This window comes from Cryptotermes secundus, unplaced genomic scaffold (genome assembly GCF_002891405.2).
Source record: "Cryptotermes secundus unplaced genomic scaffold, Csec_1.0 scaffold439, whole genome shotgun sequence".
Taxonomy (NCBI): Eukaryota; Metazoa; Arthropoda; class Insecta; order Blattodea; family Kalotermitidae; genus Cryptotermes; species Cryptotermes secundus.
Window position 1 is genome coordinate 97,363 of NW_019736403.1, and position 16,105 is coordinate 113,467.

General features: G+C 42.0%; 1 protein-coding gene across 1 annotated transcript in view; it reads right to left on the minus strand.

The window, feature by feature from the left end:
* LOC111869872 (spondin-2) overlaps positions 1-16,105 on the minus strand; it is a 391,543-nt gene that overhangs the window by 33,366 nt on the left and 342,072 nt on the right. The window contains exon 2 of the mRNA XM_023861711.2: positions 4,476-4,687. Coding sequence (XP_023717479.1) covers positions 4,476-4,687 — 212 coding nt within the window. The remainder of the gene's footprint in view (positions 1-4,475; positions 4,688-16,105) is intronic.

Consider the following 16,105-nt stretch of genomic DNA (forward strand, 5'->3'; position numbering starts at 1 on the left):
GGAATTTCCAAGGGGAAGGTGCAGCCAGTCCTAGATTTTTTTTTATCAAGGCAGCGCAACCGGAAAATGTGATTATAAACTTACTTTTCAGCCTTTTAAGAACATGTTTATAGGCCGCCCTAGAGTTATCAGTTGTGGGTGTCGACTACGCATGCGTCCCCCTGGCCTCACAATCTATCTCCCTAGGATCCATCTTACTTTTATCCTCCAAAGTCCTTGGGAATCCAAGTGGAATTCCTCCAAGATGTTTCGGCACCAAAATTCTGCATGTAGTCCTTATCTGCAACACCCCCAGCCACACGTTCAGCCCATTGTAACCCGCAACAATTCAATGTCCTAGCAACACAAGTTCACCTCTATGAATCACGAAGATCTTTATCCTAAATTGTTCACTTAAAGCATTCTTCTTAGGTCCAGACATTTTCTGAGCACGCTGTAGCGCACTCAGTAAGAGATGACGCTTTACATCCACACACAACATTACTGGCATGCTCATCCTGATCTTCAGCTGACATTAACACCCCACGATAGATCCAGCATAAGACTCGTGTGGGTTATTTAACAATGCTTTCAGTACTGAAACAATACAGTGGTAGATGGCAGAAGGAAGTGGTCGTGGCCTGAACGAGGTACTGTGCGGTCATTTGCCTCAAGGGACTGGGTGAAAGAGCGAAAAGCTCATTATTTCCTTTGACCCAGTCGAAATTCGAAGCCAGCATCTCCCGAATACAAGTCCACAGCTTTGTCTTTACATGGGTCTTGAGGATGTAAATATAAGATACTTCAAGGACAAGTCCTTAGTGCTACAAGGGAATAAGAAAGCAGACTCAAGCGCGTCACATGAGGAAGTACAGCAGTAGCGCCGAGCCATGGCTCAAGCGGTTAGCCGCTGGCTTCCCACGGCGGCGGGCCGGTTTCGATCCCAAGTGAAGTCAGGTGGGATTTGTGGTGGACAAAGTGGCTCTGGGGCACGTTCTCTTCGAGTACTTCGGTTTCCCCTGCGAATCCTCATTCCACCAACTGCTCCACAATCACTAACATCTAACATCCGGGGCTAGTACAATAGGGCAGTAGTGGCCTCAGTACAAAGTGGACTGCCTCACCCCACTAAGTAAGTAAAGTAAAGCTATCCATGTAACAGGCCATGGAGGCCCATAGGGATGTTGAGGATCCCACATTTTCTAGACAATTGGCTCAAAGATGGCGGTAAGGTTGTCAGCTTTACGAGTCGGCCGCCCTTTAACCCCTCAGGAAGATTCCTGGTACTCATTTCTGTTAGAGGCTGAGTCGACTCCAGGGCCATAATGCCGCCTGAAGGATTAGGTAAATTGAAAATATCCAATGACCTCATCGGGATTTGATCCCACGGCCTTCCGGCTTGTAGCATAGTGAAGTAGTGTAGTGTGAACCGACGTATCGGAGGAATGTATCGCCTCCATCTTCATGATAGAAAATCCACAAGCGAGGAACCAGAGCGAACAGATGGCAGATCTACTCACGTTGGTTCCTAGCTCGCGGATTTTCTACCCTGAAGATTGAGGCGACACCTTCCTCCGAAACGTCGGTTCACACAATATCTACACAACGCCATAACCCAGAAGACGGCAATCTTCATTAACATATTTCCTCCTACAATTCTATGCACTCACCGTTACTCAATCTATGCGCCACTTTAAATTCAGCTTTGCGCTATTTTAAACGATTCAGAACCTCTGTAGATGAAGCAGTAATGGAAAAAGACCGGAATAAATACATGACAGAAATAAATAAAATAAGAAAGCGAGTTAAAATAATATTTATGTCTTCGGTTTTTAGAAAATTCCAAACAATAAACGAACTCTGCATTCGATTTAGCGCGACCTACAGCTCCAGGCTAAGAACGTCACGTTAATTTCGGCTGCCAATGAAGCGAAATTTGCGCTGCTTCACGTCTAATCCCCTATTTCCTCGAATCATTGCTGCACTCCGGCGAGATCGCCTTACTGGCGGGGGTGAGTGTCATTCCTCTGCTCCTTTTATTGCGAGCGTTTAACTTAACAGCAGTCGGTAATGGCGGCCGTGCACTTGTATTCTTCCACTTAATGCACGACTGTCTCATCACTACCAACTGGATTCAAAGTTGCAGCACAAGGGGATCTTCAGCCAAGTAAAATGCGTTACTATAGCAAACCCACACACATTTCTTCTGTATTCCGATGACATTTTTGGCAGAGATAAAATATCTGTGTAACCGTTCACGGCAGCCGAGCGGTCTAAGGCATGCACTGTCTTCGCTCGCTGGGAAGCCGGGATCGTGGGTTCGAATCCCACTCAGGGCATGGATGTTTGTGTGCGTTTTTCCGTGTTTGTCTACAGGTAGAGGCTATCCTCAACCAACTACCCCACCGCGTGCCCCCGGATGAAAGACAGCAAATACAAAAATATCCTTAACAGGTTTCAGACGAAGTGTGGGACATACAGGTTGATTAGACCTTCAATGAAATGAAGTTGAACACTTCAGTTGGTGAGAGGAACTGCTGGCGCTGGTGACGCTCATGTCATGGAAGAGAGGGAAAGAACTGACCCATTCGCTGAGTGCGGGAGCCTGTTACTTCGCCCTTCACCATAACATCTTACGTCCCATACATTATGCCCCTAAAGGTAATGTAGCCGTGCGGTAGTTGCGCATGCGCTGTGGCGCTGCCCTCAGCAGCGAATAGAAACAACGGAGTTACAGATGTGGTCAAGGGACGGGTGGAAAATTTCCCGCGTTTATTCCACCGGGACTGGAATTCTGCAGCCTTCCAACCCTGTGGAAATGAATGAGGTATATGAGTTCGTTGCTACGTAGCGGTTCAGTGATGGTTCCTCGCCTTTCCGTAGTTTATTGTTATAAGACACAGAGAAAAGTAAGTAATGAGTAGGATATGGCGAATTGAGATTAAATTTGTAAATATATGTAAATACTGACAATGGATTCACTAATACGGACTATGACTGACAAATGACAGACGCGTCCTCTCCTCAGAGAGGGCGCCCCAAATGGACAGGACAGTAACTTTCATATAAGGAAAAACAAAAAAACAAAAAGAAATCTGGTCATGATCCCCAGCCGGGGCTCGACACCAAGATAGAAAGACAGACTGACTGACCGTCAGTCGCAATGTGACTTGGACTTGGATATAAAGAAGAGACAACCCCGTGTGGAGGCGGGGTAGAATACCTCCACCGTGACCTTGTGAATCGTAGGAGGCGGCGAAAAGGAAAGTCTCAAGGGACTCGGACCCAGGGAAGACTGCACTGGCAAGGGCCAGCAGCATATACAAAAGACAGACCCGTCTTCTCGTCAGAGAGGGCGCCCCACAGAAGCGAGACCGTAACTGTCAAACGGTAGGGGCTCGACACCAAGAATCACTGACTGATTGACTGACTGACTGACCGTCAGTCGCAATGTGACTTTGACTTTGACTATAAAGAAAAGTGGTGTGGGTGTTGCAAGCAGTAATATTGTTGGTACTTCAATTCTTCAAACTCAAGTTCGTCTGTGTACACTGTGCAACTGTAATAAATACAATAGAACAGTCTCTTCATATAATGACATCCCACACTGTATTGCTAAAACTTGATCGAAATTCTCAAGCCTATGAGCGTAAATACATTGCGCCCTCGAGCTCCGTAACAATTTCTCGATGCCTTTTGCACGTATCACAAAACGTGAGTGGGTGGAGTTATGAAATGTTTCATCCCGGACTGAAACAGTGTTGAGGTCTGTGGTTCGTAACGGTAGTGAGCACTCAGGTTACGGTCCTCTTGGATGACACGAGATGTAGTTTGATAAACGGGAACCAATCTGTACGGCGTTACGCTAATAAAGCTGGTTTAAGAATTAATGCTTCTGATATTTGGAAGGTGACCGAGTCGAACGTAGGCCTGACTGATGTTCTGCGTGCTTCATCTCAGGTCTTCCAGAACAGATTTGGGTGAAGCACCCTAAAATTAAGACATGACCGTTTCCTTCCACATCCTTCCCAGTTCATTACTCAATGCTACCCACTTATATAATCATTAGGCTCTATATAGTCCGATTTATTTAATTTTTGTTAAACACGCTACAAATGTATACATAAATAATTAAATAGATACAGAGTGTCACATATTAGAAGACTATAATCTGCAGATGTTGACTGACGCAGGTCTGTAATTACAGCAAATGAACGCCAACACGCCACACCTACCTACAGAAACACAGGACTCCGAAGAACGCATCTGGAAACAGAGCTTACATTTCATACACTTACGAGTCTTGCTCGCGAGTCCGACTCGGCTCGGGTTCCAATGAGCCAAACTCGTCCGTGTGTGGGTCGTCATGCTCATGTGTGTGTGGTGAAATTAATCCGAGCCTGGCTCCCGAGTCAAGCTCGCCGAGCCGGACTCGCGAGCCAGACTCGTACGTGTATGGGCCGCCTTACTCAGCATTAGGAAAAAAGTTGCCATACCCTGGAATGGTTCCCGTCCACGAAGAACTCTGCCTCTGTGCGCCCGGCGCCAATGCCGATGGGAGGCGCGTTGAACTCATCATAGACGCCGCCCTCACCCTGCGTCTGCTCTTCCAGGACGTCAGTGCGTCCAGTCTCCGCGAACGTCTTGACGCCATTCGACGCTCGCGTACCCAGGCGGAACAGCACGAAGGACTTGTTGTGCGAACGGCCTGCACACACACACACAAACACAGTTCAGCGCAGAATGATATGGCATGATGTGGAGGAAAGGATTGGTGAGGAAGCGGCCCCTATTTGGGGCACTCACTGGAGGAATTTATGGCAACACAAAGAAACTTAGCAATAACTGGCGATGTATTGTCAGGGGTTCGAGGGAACTGTCACGAGGCATGATGTATCAATCGAGATTCGAAGTGGGTACTTCCAGAATAAAAGATAGCGATATGTTTATATTTGCCGTGCTAGGTAAAGTGGTTCTCGAGCTGAAATGAATTTCAGTCATAAGACAGCCTGCACAATTGGGGAGAGGAGATATGCATATAGGATATTGGTGGGAAGGCCGGAAGGAAGAAGACCACTGGGAAGACCAAAGCGTAGGTGGGTGGACAATATTAAAATGGATCTCAGAGTGATATTATTGGATGGCATGGGTTGGACTTGTGTGGCTCAGGATAGGGACCAGTGGAGGGCTCTTGTGAACACGGTAATAAACCCTAAGGTTCCATAAAATACTGGGAAGTTCTTGAGTAGCTGCATACCTGGCGTGAGATAGCTTGTATGGAAGAGGAGTTCTGAGCAGAGAACTTGGCAATACTATGAAATTAGTATACTTAATGTATTACTGCGATCGATTCCCATACTAATTTTACCGAGCATACCCGCTCTGTTGGGAGTCGGGATAGCTCAGTAGGTACAGCAACGGGCTACAGGCTGAACCGCCCTAGTTCGATTCCCGGCATGGAAAGTTATTCTATTCTCCACAGCGTTCAGGCCAAACCTGAGGCCCACCCAGTCTCTTATCCCATGGGTGTCGGGGTGCGATATCCCTGAGGATAAAGCGGACAGGGAATAAAGTTGATCACACACCTCCATCTAGTGCCGATGTGCAGAATGATGGAGCTATATCTCCACTCCCTCAATATGTCTTCATGCTACAGTATTTAATTAAGCACAGGGACAACTTTACTTTTTCCTGTGTCTGGGAATTATAAGATATGACGTTAGAAGATCATGTTATAAACACATTTTATAACCGTAGCAAAAATAATGACATGAAACATGACAGTATATCAATAACCGCGCAGAAATTTGAACGTTTATGAGAACTGCGTGAACAGTGCAAATAAAATCCATGGAGCCGAGTCCTCCTTGAGAAACAGTCTCCCAACTTCTGACTAATTAAAAGAAAATCGTGGAACTCGATAGTTCATTACCGTGTTCACAAGGGCCCGCCACTAGTAGCTGTCCTGAACCAGAAAAATGTCCTCCATATCCCATCTTATTTCTCTAAAAGCCATTTATTATTCTCCCGTCTAGGTCTTCATAGCGGCATCTCCCCTGCTGTGTTTCTCATCTAAACCCCGTATGCATTCCTATCCCTTTCTATGCGTTCTATATGTTTTGCAACTCCTATCCTCCTTGACTTGATTATTATATTTGGTGAGGAGTGTTTTTCTATCAAGGGGATATAGTTGTAAAAGATTTACTAACAAAAAAAAAAGTTCATATTGTCACGTGTATGGGGGGTACTAGTGACGAAAGTAACGGGTTCCAGATCGCACGATTTGAATCACCAGGACATCAGCTACAAGTTCTCCCAATCGCTCCAAACCACAAAGTTACGCCATTCCACACAATTTCCGCTCACCGTCCCACACGCACTAGGGTTCTGCGTCTATTTCTAGTCGTCTCCTGGCAACGGATCTCCACACAGAAACTAGCACTTCAGATCACTATGAAGTCTTCTTGACATTTTTTGTTCAGTCACAATGGAACCTCGGAAATCAACTAAAAACTCTTCTCAGCTGCAAGCAGACTTGTGATATATGGCCGCGGCACGGACGAAGCAAAAAACACAGTTCTACTGCAGATCACAGATAAAACACAAGTCACGTAATGGCTAAGAACTGTTGTGCGTAGGCTGCACGGACACAAATAAAACACTGTTGTATTGTGTGACGTCACCGCCTACATGGAAGTGTGTTTACCGAGCCGTTGCATAACCCCGTTGTTTTATTGTTGCCTGCGTATTTTACTTATCAACGGTTGTTTCTGTGGCTCAACCGTTTTTGCATGGATCAAATACGCCACAATATGAAGAACTTAGTACTTGTAGAATGACACTGAAAGATAAAATAAAGTGTCGTTTATGTCAAAAAACAATGAAATACAAGGGAAATTTTGAACAGAGAACCAGTTAATGTTACAAAATTAATAGATCCCAATGTATCACTGTGATTAAATTTCAAACAAATTGTACCAAGCTTAATATTCCTGTGCCCGGGAATTCCCAGATGTAACGAACAAAAAATACAAAGGAATAAAATTTTTAAGAAGCTCAAGCAAAAACAGTTCATATGACATTCTGGGCAATTTTAAAATGAAAATGAAAGGCAAAATAAAGTTGCCTTTATGAAAAAGCAAAATAAACTGAAGGCACATAGGGACTTTTGTGGTGAAGCTTGTAACATTCGAGACCTCGAAATTAATTTAAGGTGAGTGATCAATTTCACGCTTCGGCCTCTTTATACCAGGGAAATATCCCCGGTACCTGCCTACTAAATTGGAGGCTGGTTGGGATCATCTAACATTACAAGGAAGAGAGAAAACAACATGCACACCAGGGACAGAACCCCAGTCTTACAATTCGTAGCCAATCAAGTGACTGAGTCATCATGGCTCCGCAACTGAATTTAAAACCAAGCTATGCTATTCACTTGAAGTCATTCAGGTGCTTAACGTATTTCATCAAAATTATTTTAGAAAAATGTTCATGCTTTATCTTATAACATTTCAGAACGGTACAATGATGGTTCTACCTCGATAATTTGCGCAGACTTCATACTGTAACAATTTGCATAAAGAAAAGGTGAGAAACATTGGTTAAAATTTCATAATCTTGTTTTATGAAAACTGTGACAAAATGGAATGGGATGTATAGACACAAAATTTGTAAAGCTTGCATGTTTCCAGCGAGTAAGAAATGTTCACTGAAACAGCAACATAGACAAATGCTAGGAGCTGTAACAGTCCTTAACATTCGAATGCTGAGAAAGTCACAGTGATGTTCATTCATACGATGAATTCTTTGATTTGAGTTTCTGTGAAAATTCTTTTGTATAATCATTTCCGTTTGTGTATATTTGGCCCAACGTAATCACAAATACACATAATAACAAAAAAAACCAACTCCAGAGGTGGGAAGTAGATGGGAGGACCATACCGTAAGAATGTTACCTTAAGGAAATAGGATAATTTAGTAGATTCATTTGGCTAGGATTAGAAATCAATGATACAATCATGTGAACATGGCATTAGCGATCCTTCGGATTCCATACAACGCTGAGAAATTACTGGATTCTCAAGTAGGACTTCACTTCGTATCAATTTACAAATACATTTCAGACTCTTGAGACTAACCGCTGTGTGTCGAAGGGAGCAGATTTACATGCCCCTAAGATTTATCTTTCTAAATGTTCAAACCGAGGAAAACGGGTGTTGACAGATACAAATGAACTGTTGAAAGAGCGAATCCAAGGGATAGACTACACTGCATAGATTCATTAATTTTGCTGTTGGCAAAGTCAATCAACTGTAAATGTATTGCACTGCAGAGAGTCGTAAGTTACTTTTCCTCACATTGTCGTATATTCCAGAACGAACAAAGAAATGTTCAAATAAATTAGAAATTTAAAGAAATGCCGTATTGATTTGTTTCATCCTGGTCCGTCACATTAACAATATTATGAAAGGTTAATTAATTCAGTCCAGTGTGACTGATGGAGCTTATTTCTCCTTTTTAATATTTAATATTTTAACATCACAGGTCGACACTGAGGAATCCTACTCTTCAAACAACAGAACCACAAGGCGGTAGACGCTTGGCTTCCTTCGAAGAGAAGAAATAAAACGGACACTAACTACCTTGGTTTAAAAATGTTAACAAAATATTTTTAAATCTACTAATTGTAATTTATAAATATTTTAACGTGTTAGTACAAGCCGCTGTAGTTGTTAAAACATTAGATTTTGTATTCATTGTATTATGATAACATTGTATATACGTATATAGTATATTAATATTCAGAAAACAATTTTAATGGTGGTTTCTAACTGTATCGGTATCCTCCTAAAGACGGTGTATAAGACCAAAACATGTTAAAGGTGAAATATTAAAAAGGAGAAAAAACTCCATCGGTCACAATGGGCAGAATTAATTGACCTTTCATAAAATGCAGTATTATTTTACTATATTTATATTATATAATTTTCTTATGTAACATATATTTTCTAACATTATTTTTTACGATGAGGAATGTTAGCTTCACGCCCAACCCCCAAGCTGGAGTACCACTCAATGTCTGCCGTCCGCGACTGCATATTCAATATGTTCGTAGTAGCCCTCTACATCTGGAGACGGCCCCCTCCCTCCGCAACCCGACGTCGCGTCATGCCTTGGTAACATGGCACCCTAGACGTAAGTGAGACGATAATATTAAACTTTATTTTAGATATATAGGATGGGGTAGTATGGACTGGATTGATCTGGCTCGGGATAGGGACCAGTGGAGGGCTCTTGTGAACACATATAATGAAACTTCCGTTCCGTAAAATGCTGGGAACTTCTTCAGAAGCTGAACTAGCGGATTCTCAAGAAGGACTCAGTTTCCATGCAGTTACTTCTTAAACATTATAAGATGAAGAACTTTCGAGAACTATGAGACAGTTCGATGGGAGTTCAACCGACATGGACTAAAATTAATTTTTTCTGGAAACATCTGACATATATACAGCCAGAAATCTTAATTCACACCTGAAGAGAGGTTTAATTGACAGAACATGCCAACTGAGAGGCATTACACCCACTGTGTTGCCTGCACTTATGAACTTCCTGGAGAAGTCGCACAACAAACATGAGATTTTGGTTACTTCTGGGAGGAGTCAAGGAGAATGAGATGGGCAAGGCATATAGCACTCATGGCAAATAAAAACGCATACAGAGATTTTGTGGGAAAACCAGAGGAAAAGAGGCCAGTATGAAAATCCAAAATGTAGATGGGAAGATAATATTAAAATGGATATTAGAGAAATAAGATGGAGCATGGGCTGGATTCATCTGGTTCAGAACAGAGAGCAGTGGCGGGCTTTTGTGAATGTGGCACAGAACAATTGGGTCCCATAAAATGCTCGGAATTTCTTGAGTGGCTGGGCAGCTGCTGGCGTCTCAGGAATGAGTGGGCATCATGGAGTTAGTTATGGGAGGAATTAACTTGACTTCGAACAGAGGCGAGCGGAGGAGTCGAGCACGAAGCTGAGACACCAGTATTCACTACAGCTGCATTTTCAGAAGCTGAATGTAAAGTGGGTTAACCGACTCTTAATTCCCATGCGGGTGACTCTATTGGCTGGCATATCATCCCATTCAACATCCACGGCAATACGGAAAATTCCAAGAAACATTTCCCCGTTGACACTTTCCTTTTATTCGGCGACCAACCTGGACTCACAACGCTTCAAGGAAACATTTTCTTTCCTTCTCGACTTGACTGCAACTTCGGCAATCAATCTGCAAACTTTCCGAAAGCAGCACAATTCATGCATGAAAACAATAATGTCACCATTAATACATCCAGAACCTTCCTCCATTTTATCGTTTCTGCGATGAAATTACGTCTCTCTTGGTTTGGGCCATGTATACGGGCTTGTCACTTTCTTCTTTTATTGTTCTGAACCTCACGTCTTTGTCACTGAAATCTGATGTTATATCTTCACTGATATGAGAAAAGTTTAATGTTCGTCTATAATACAGAACTGTCATGTCCCCTCACTCTCCCCTTAGGCCCTATATCAACCCTGTGGTTGTCAGTCCATATAATGCTGTGTGCTGTAGTCACTGTTTTGAAATCAGCTTCGACAACGTTTGGTTGAATGCCGGCAATATAGCTTTTCACTGATTTGCCACGAGATACCAGAAACTCCTCCAAGTTCCATCGCCCATCGCTCACTTTGAAGAGAGAACAGAAGAGGCTGTCTTCATTTGAAAATCCATCCCTTGCAGAGGGGCAGTGTTTCTGGAAGCCAAAAAGTAGATGTTGGAAATTCAGATTGTATTATGAACTAGTTGAAGTTTTCTGTAGAAAATAGTTGTGACACACATACAACTGTCATCAGAAAGCGGAGCTAGTTAAACATCTGGTGTTTGGGGGGCATTACATACATACTTAAAATGTCAGGGACAGGGATGAACCTTGTGATAACCCAGCTTGAATTTCTCTTGTTGTGGACATTTCGTCTTGGACTGAAATTCTCAAATTTTTAATTGAGCGGAAAGACCCAGTTAACTTGATTTTGCTGATCTAAAATTCTAATTTTAAATAATATATATAAGACAGGCCAGGGTGCCATGTTGTATCAAAGGCTTTTCAGTATCCAAGAATACTGCAACCGTATTTTTGTTGAAATTTAGGGTCACGTGGTTCGTAAGCCTCATATATTGATGTGTCTTGCTTAACTTGCACAAAAACCGGACTTACATTAAGCAAGTTTTTTTACTCCTATGTGCCTTTGAACTACTTTCAGTTTGGGTTTTCGGACTTTATCCATCGTCCTGGTTTTTAAGATAACTAAGAAAAACACGACGTTTCGGAAACTGGATCTGTTTCCGTCCTCAGGTCAGGGAAAACACCTATTCTGTTGGGTCCCTTAGAAAGAGCTAGCCGTAATCCAGCTCTTTCTAAAGGACCCAACAGAATAGGTGTTTTCCCTGACCTGAGGACGGAAACAGATCCAGTTTCCGAAACGTCGTGTTTTTCTTAGTAATCTTAAAAACCAGGACGATGGATAAAGTCCGAAAACCCAATATCTCTATGTGTTATACACCATCGTCAGAATCCTATAGTAACTACTTACTTTCAGTTTGGTTAGGTTTGGTTAGGTTATCTTTTTATAAAATGCTGATGACGGTACCTGTAGTCCTTTTCTCGGGAACGAAGCAACCAGGGAGTATCCATCTAGTGCCGGGAACGAAGGTGACTTGTTTTGCTCCCAGTTCCCTTACGCTCTGGCGCTCCATCCCTTACACTCCTTCATATTTGGTGCTTTTGTACAGAGGCTGCATCTAACTCTCCCTCGCGGTATGTTCTCGGGTTTTCGGAAGTTTGCTCGCAGTTTGTGGATAACTTATCTAAAATACAGATCCGACCATGGGTAGAGTGAGAATATGGTAGGGGAAAATAAGCTTACAGAGATACATGAACAGATCCTATATCAGATGCGGGAATACTTCGTCGCTGAAGGGCTCGGTGACAGCCACGTGTGTTTCTGTTAGTAACTGTGTCATCTCATGAACACAGTCTCTATTGGTTTAGTTGCGTAATCAGGTTCTGTTTTATCTCTGTTACAGTCAGTAAAAATAAATTATGAGAAATAATATATAAAATCGTCATTTCTGATAGCCGGAAAAAGGTTAATTTGTGCAATTTTGGAAATAAGTAATTTCAAGTATATGTTTAAAATATAGGAGGGCGGGCAAATGCCTAAATTATTCGACTTATTATCATTTATCACTAAACTTATGCGAAAAATGGGACTGTTTCAAATTGATGATAATTTTTCCAAAATTTGGTGTAAATGTTAATCTTTAAATGAGAAAAACTAAAGAAATGTTCATCAACCATCCACACCCTTAAATCTGATTTTCTTAATTTCATCAAAGGAAAGTATCTGTTCACAGTTGTTGGTAGAAGCAAAAATTTGATATCTTCTTTTTAAATTCCTTAGAATTGTTATATTTGGAATCAAATTCCAGGCGCCTCCTACATAAAAATTAATAAATTATTCGGCACACTTCACAGACTTGAACTTCTTTATTAGTTTTTTATCACAATGCAAGCTAATTAGTTTCAGTCGAAGGTTATTGCAAGTCTTTGAATATTACATGTAAAAGAGCAAGTCGCACAATTGAATTTCTTTTTACACTTCCTTGAGATCTTTAAATTATCTACAGAATTCTTCACGTAACTTGCTGAGGATGTTGCTGTATCTGTCGGTTGCAGTGGCATTCATATTAGAAAAATGTGTAACTATAATTTGGTTTCCATAACTTGTCACTGGAACAAAAGGAAATTTGTTGTGAAAGCCGGTGCCACTGCACACACGCAACTCCTTTAAATGTTTAAGACATCCCATAATGCCAAGTAGAAATTCCAAGACAGATTTCTAATTTTCTTGTTTCGGTTACGAAAATATTAGGCCCTGCCACAACTCATCGGTTAGTAGCCGGCTTCCTACCATGGCGACCCGGGGTCGATCATAGGTCAGGTAATGCGCGAAGTGTGATGGACAAAGTGGAACTGAGGTAACTTTTCTCCGAGTACTTCGGTTTCCCCTGCCAATTTTCATTTCACCGACTGCTCCACATTCATCATCATCTATCATCCGGGGCTGGTACAATAGGCCAATTAGTGATCGACGTACCAAGTGGACTCAAGTCTCACCCCACCCCAAGAAACTATGAGAATATTAAATCGGTTATTTAATATCAAAGAGCAGTATTTCTCAGTGGCCGCTGGTGATAATCAGAACAGATGGGCCGGGACCGCATGAAACTTACCTCCCCTACAAAATCCTTATATTTAAGGAAAAGGGGTAAAATTCATGTTCTTATTTCAGTGTTCCCAATTCAAGAGTTTATTTTTGTAATTTTAAACTCACATTTCTTACATGTTGGCAAGAATACTTGGAGTGCAGAGGCTGCGCCCTTCTGTGTCCTGCGGCTGAACGCTGTACCCTAGACATACAGAGTGTTTCGTGGCGTATTGCCCAGAAATCAGGATAGTGTTCTAGAGGTCATATTGAGCAAAAAATGTCCGATAAATTACAGGTCGATTCGACAACGTTATCGAGTTACGCTCTAGTAAAGCGAGCAGGAACTGCTGTAATGCGACCAAGTGTTGTGTTGCAGTGCACTCGTAGTCAAAATGTCTAACACGCTTACAAATGGAGAATACGCCGATATGAGTTTCGTAGTGGGGCTGCCGTGCTGGAATACAGGCAACGATGTCCACCTCGCAAAACATTTGGGAATTTACACGGAATTATATCGGGCCGCTGACCAACAACGGCCCCTTCTTCTTGTTCCACTGCGATGTTGTTGCTTATTTAAGTAGTACGTATTATACCCCATTAAATCCTGCAACCTTCTTAAAACCCTGTATAATATTAAATATAATTATATCTACCATTGCTTCCTTGCTAGGAAACAACTTAAGGTTAAACACAGGACGAAATCTGTCTTGTATGTGTATAAGGAACATGTGAAAAGATGACTCCTGGACGTTCATCATGGCAAGCATACTGTTAACCGTGCAGCCCTACGGGAAGACGTAACCTTGACAGATGTATGTAGCACATCACCTTCTGGTGTTAGAGGGGTAAATAATAGAAAAGATGTGCGAAGACACGTTTTTTCGTTATTAGAACCTGCGGTGAAACATACTGTAACGGATTTGATCAACGTGTTGCCAGGCAACAGCTTTGTAAACACGAATGCAGGCAACACTATAAGGGAAAATGTGTTTTCTATGCTGTCCGCGCCCAGCACGGATCTATAGTGTGCTAGGCAACGCAGATGAAAACATGTATCCACAACAATGGGAGACTGTGTTTTCCGTAGGATCGGTGCAAAGGAGTTCCCTTACAGATCAATGGCGCTGTGTGTTCAGTTCTGAGTTTTTGGTGGAAGACAGCCACGAAAGTGACCTGTGACGACTTGGTGTGTGATTAGAAGATTTAGTCACAGTCAGACTGTTTTAATTCCGTTACCAGGAGACGACTAGTGAAGGCTGGGAATCCTAGTGCGTGTGTAACGGTGAACTGTGGACATCAACAATAGCGCTGTATTTAAATTTGATTAGGAGAGATTGTAACCAAAGTGCTAATAAATCCAGTCCTCCGAGCTAGAACTCGCCATTTTCGTCATGCGTACCACCCTACACGTGACAATATACGTGTATAAGTAGTGTAACATCAGTATTTTACTGTTTACATTTTTATGATCGTCCTCTTAAACTCTGGGATAATGGGTTCGAATCCCACTCGAAGTTTGTACTATGTATGTTTGCGTGTTTTCTGTGTTTGTATCGCCCCGTATATGTAGCAGCCTTGCGACTCTCTAATCCCCACCCAAGCAGTCCTACCAACTGTCTATAATATTAAGAGTTTTCAGATTAATTCTGAGATGGGAACAGAGAAGAGGATTCCTTCAAAGGAAAAAGAGGAGGAAGAAGAAAGTGGCTGCATACAGAAGATTAATCTGTTATATACAAACGTTATGTACAAGTTTATTCAAAATTATTCAAATTCAAAATAGGAAATTCCATTATAACTCCTGGGAGAAATCAGGCCACTTCACCTGGGGGTAAAGTAAAACGCTCTTATTACAGTGCCTTCATATGTTGAGTGTCTATCTTCCTTGTAGTCACTCTACTTGAAATGCATAGAACCCCTTAAACGAAAGAGGAGTTTCTATGTCAGAATTATTTCAGTTTTCAGCTCGGTCTACTACAAACTGCAACGAGTGAGTTACAGCAAGGTGTACGAATGATAAGTAAGAAGACATATTGGAGTAAGGATGAATCGCCTTTTCTGAAACTTCTAGCAGCACACGACTGTGTGAACTCAAGAAAACTCTGATAAATCTCAGTGAGAACATTACGTACACGCCCAAAATTAAAAGGCAGAAGTTGCTTGTTATAAACAAATTTAACCAATCATTAGATACCTTGTCCTATTCCATGTAACACCCCATCCGACATGTTGGATAGCTTAGGCAGTGCGGAAGGGCAAGAGAAAAGTTGCCAACAGTTGTGATTAAACTCTCGGAGGAGAGAGAAGGCAAGGAAGAGAGACAATACAAAGCACGCGCATGCGGTTTCAGCTGACCCATCTCTCTCTAAACTACAGGTTTAAATATAAAGTCCTCAACATTACGTCCGTCCTCTTACCAGGGGTGACAAATGTTTCGTCACAAATTATATTTTACATTTGTACCCGACAGATTCAGCTTACGCCACGTTACAACATGTTACAACAATGTAGCGCTGAAGCGTCCTCATTATTATAGCCCTGCTTGTAAATATAGCCAAATAAGCAATAATAGAGTCAATTTACCGACCACACAACAAAAAATTATTTTTATTACTATCACATTACATGTTTCGACCTCAAGAGGTCATCCTCAGGTGTACGAACACAGTATAATTACACGCAATCACATTTGTCTTCTCACTTATTCGATCCTATATCTTATTCAGTTTAAATTTTAAATTTAAACTTTTGACATTTAGAATAATATTTTAACTTGTGTTCTGTGAGAGGAGCTTGATATATTATTGAGCGTGGGCCTGAAT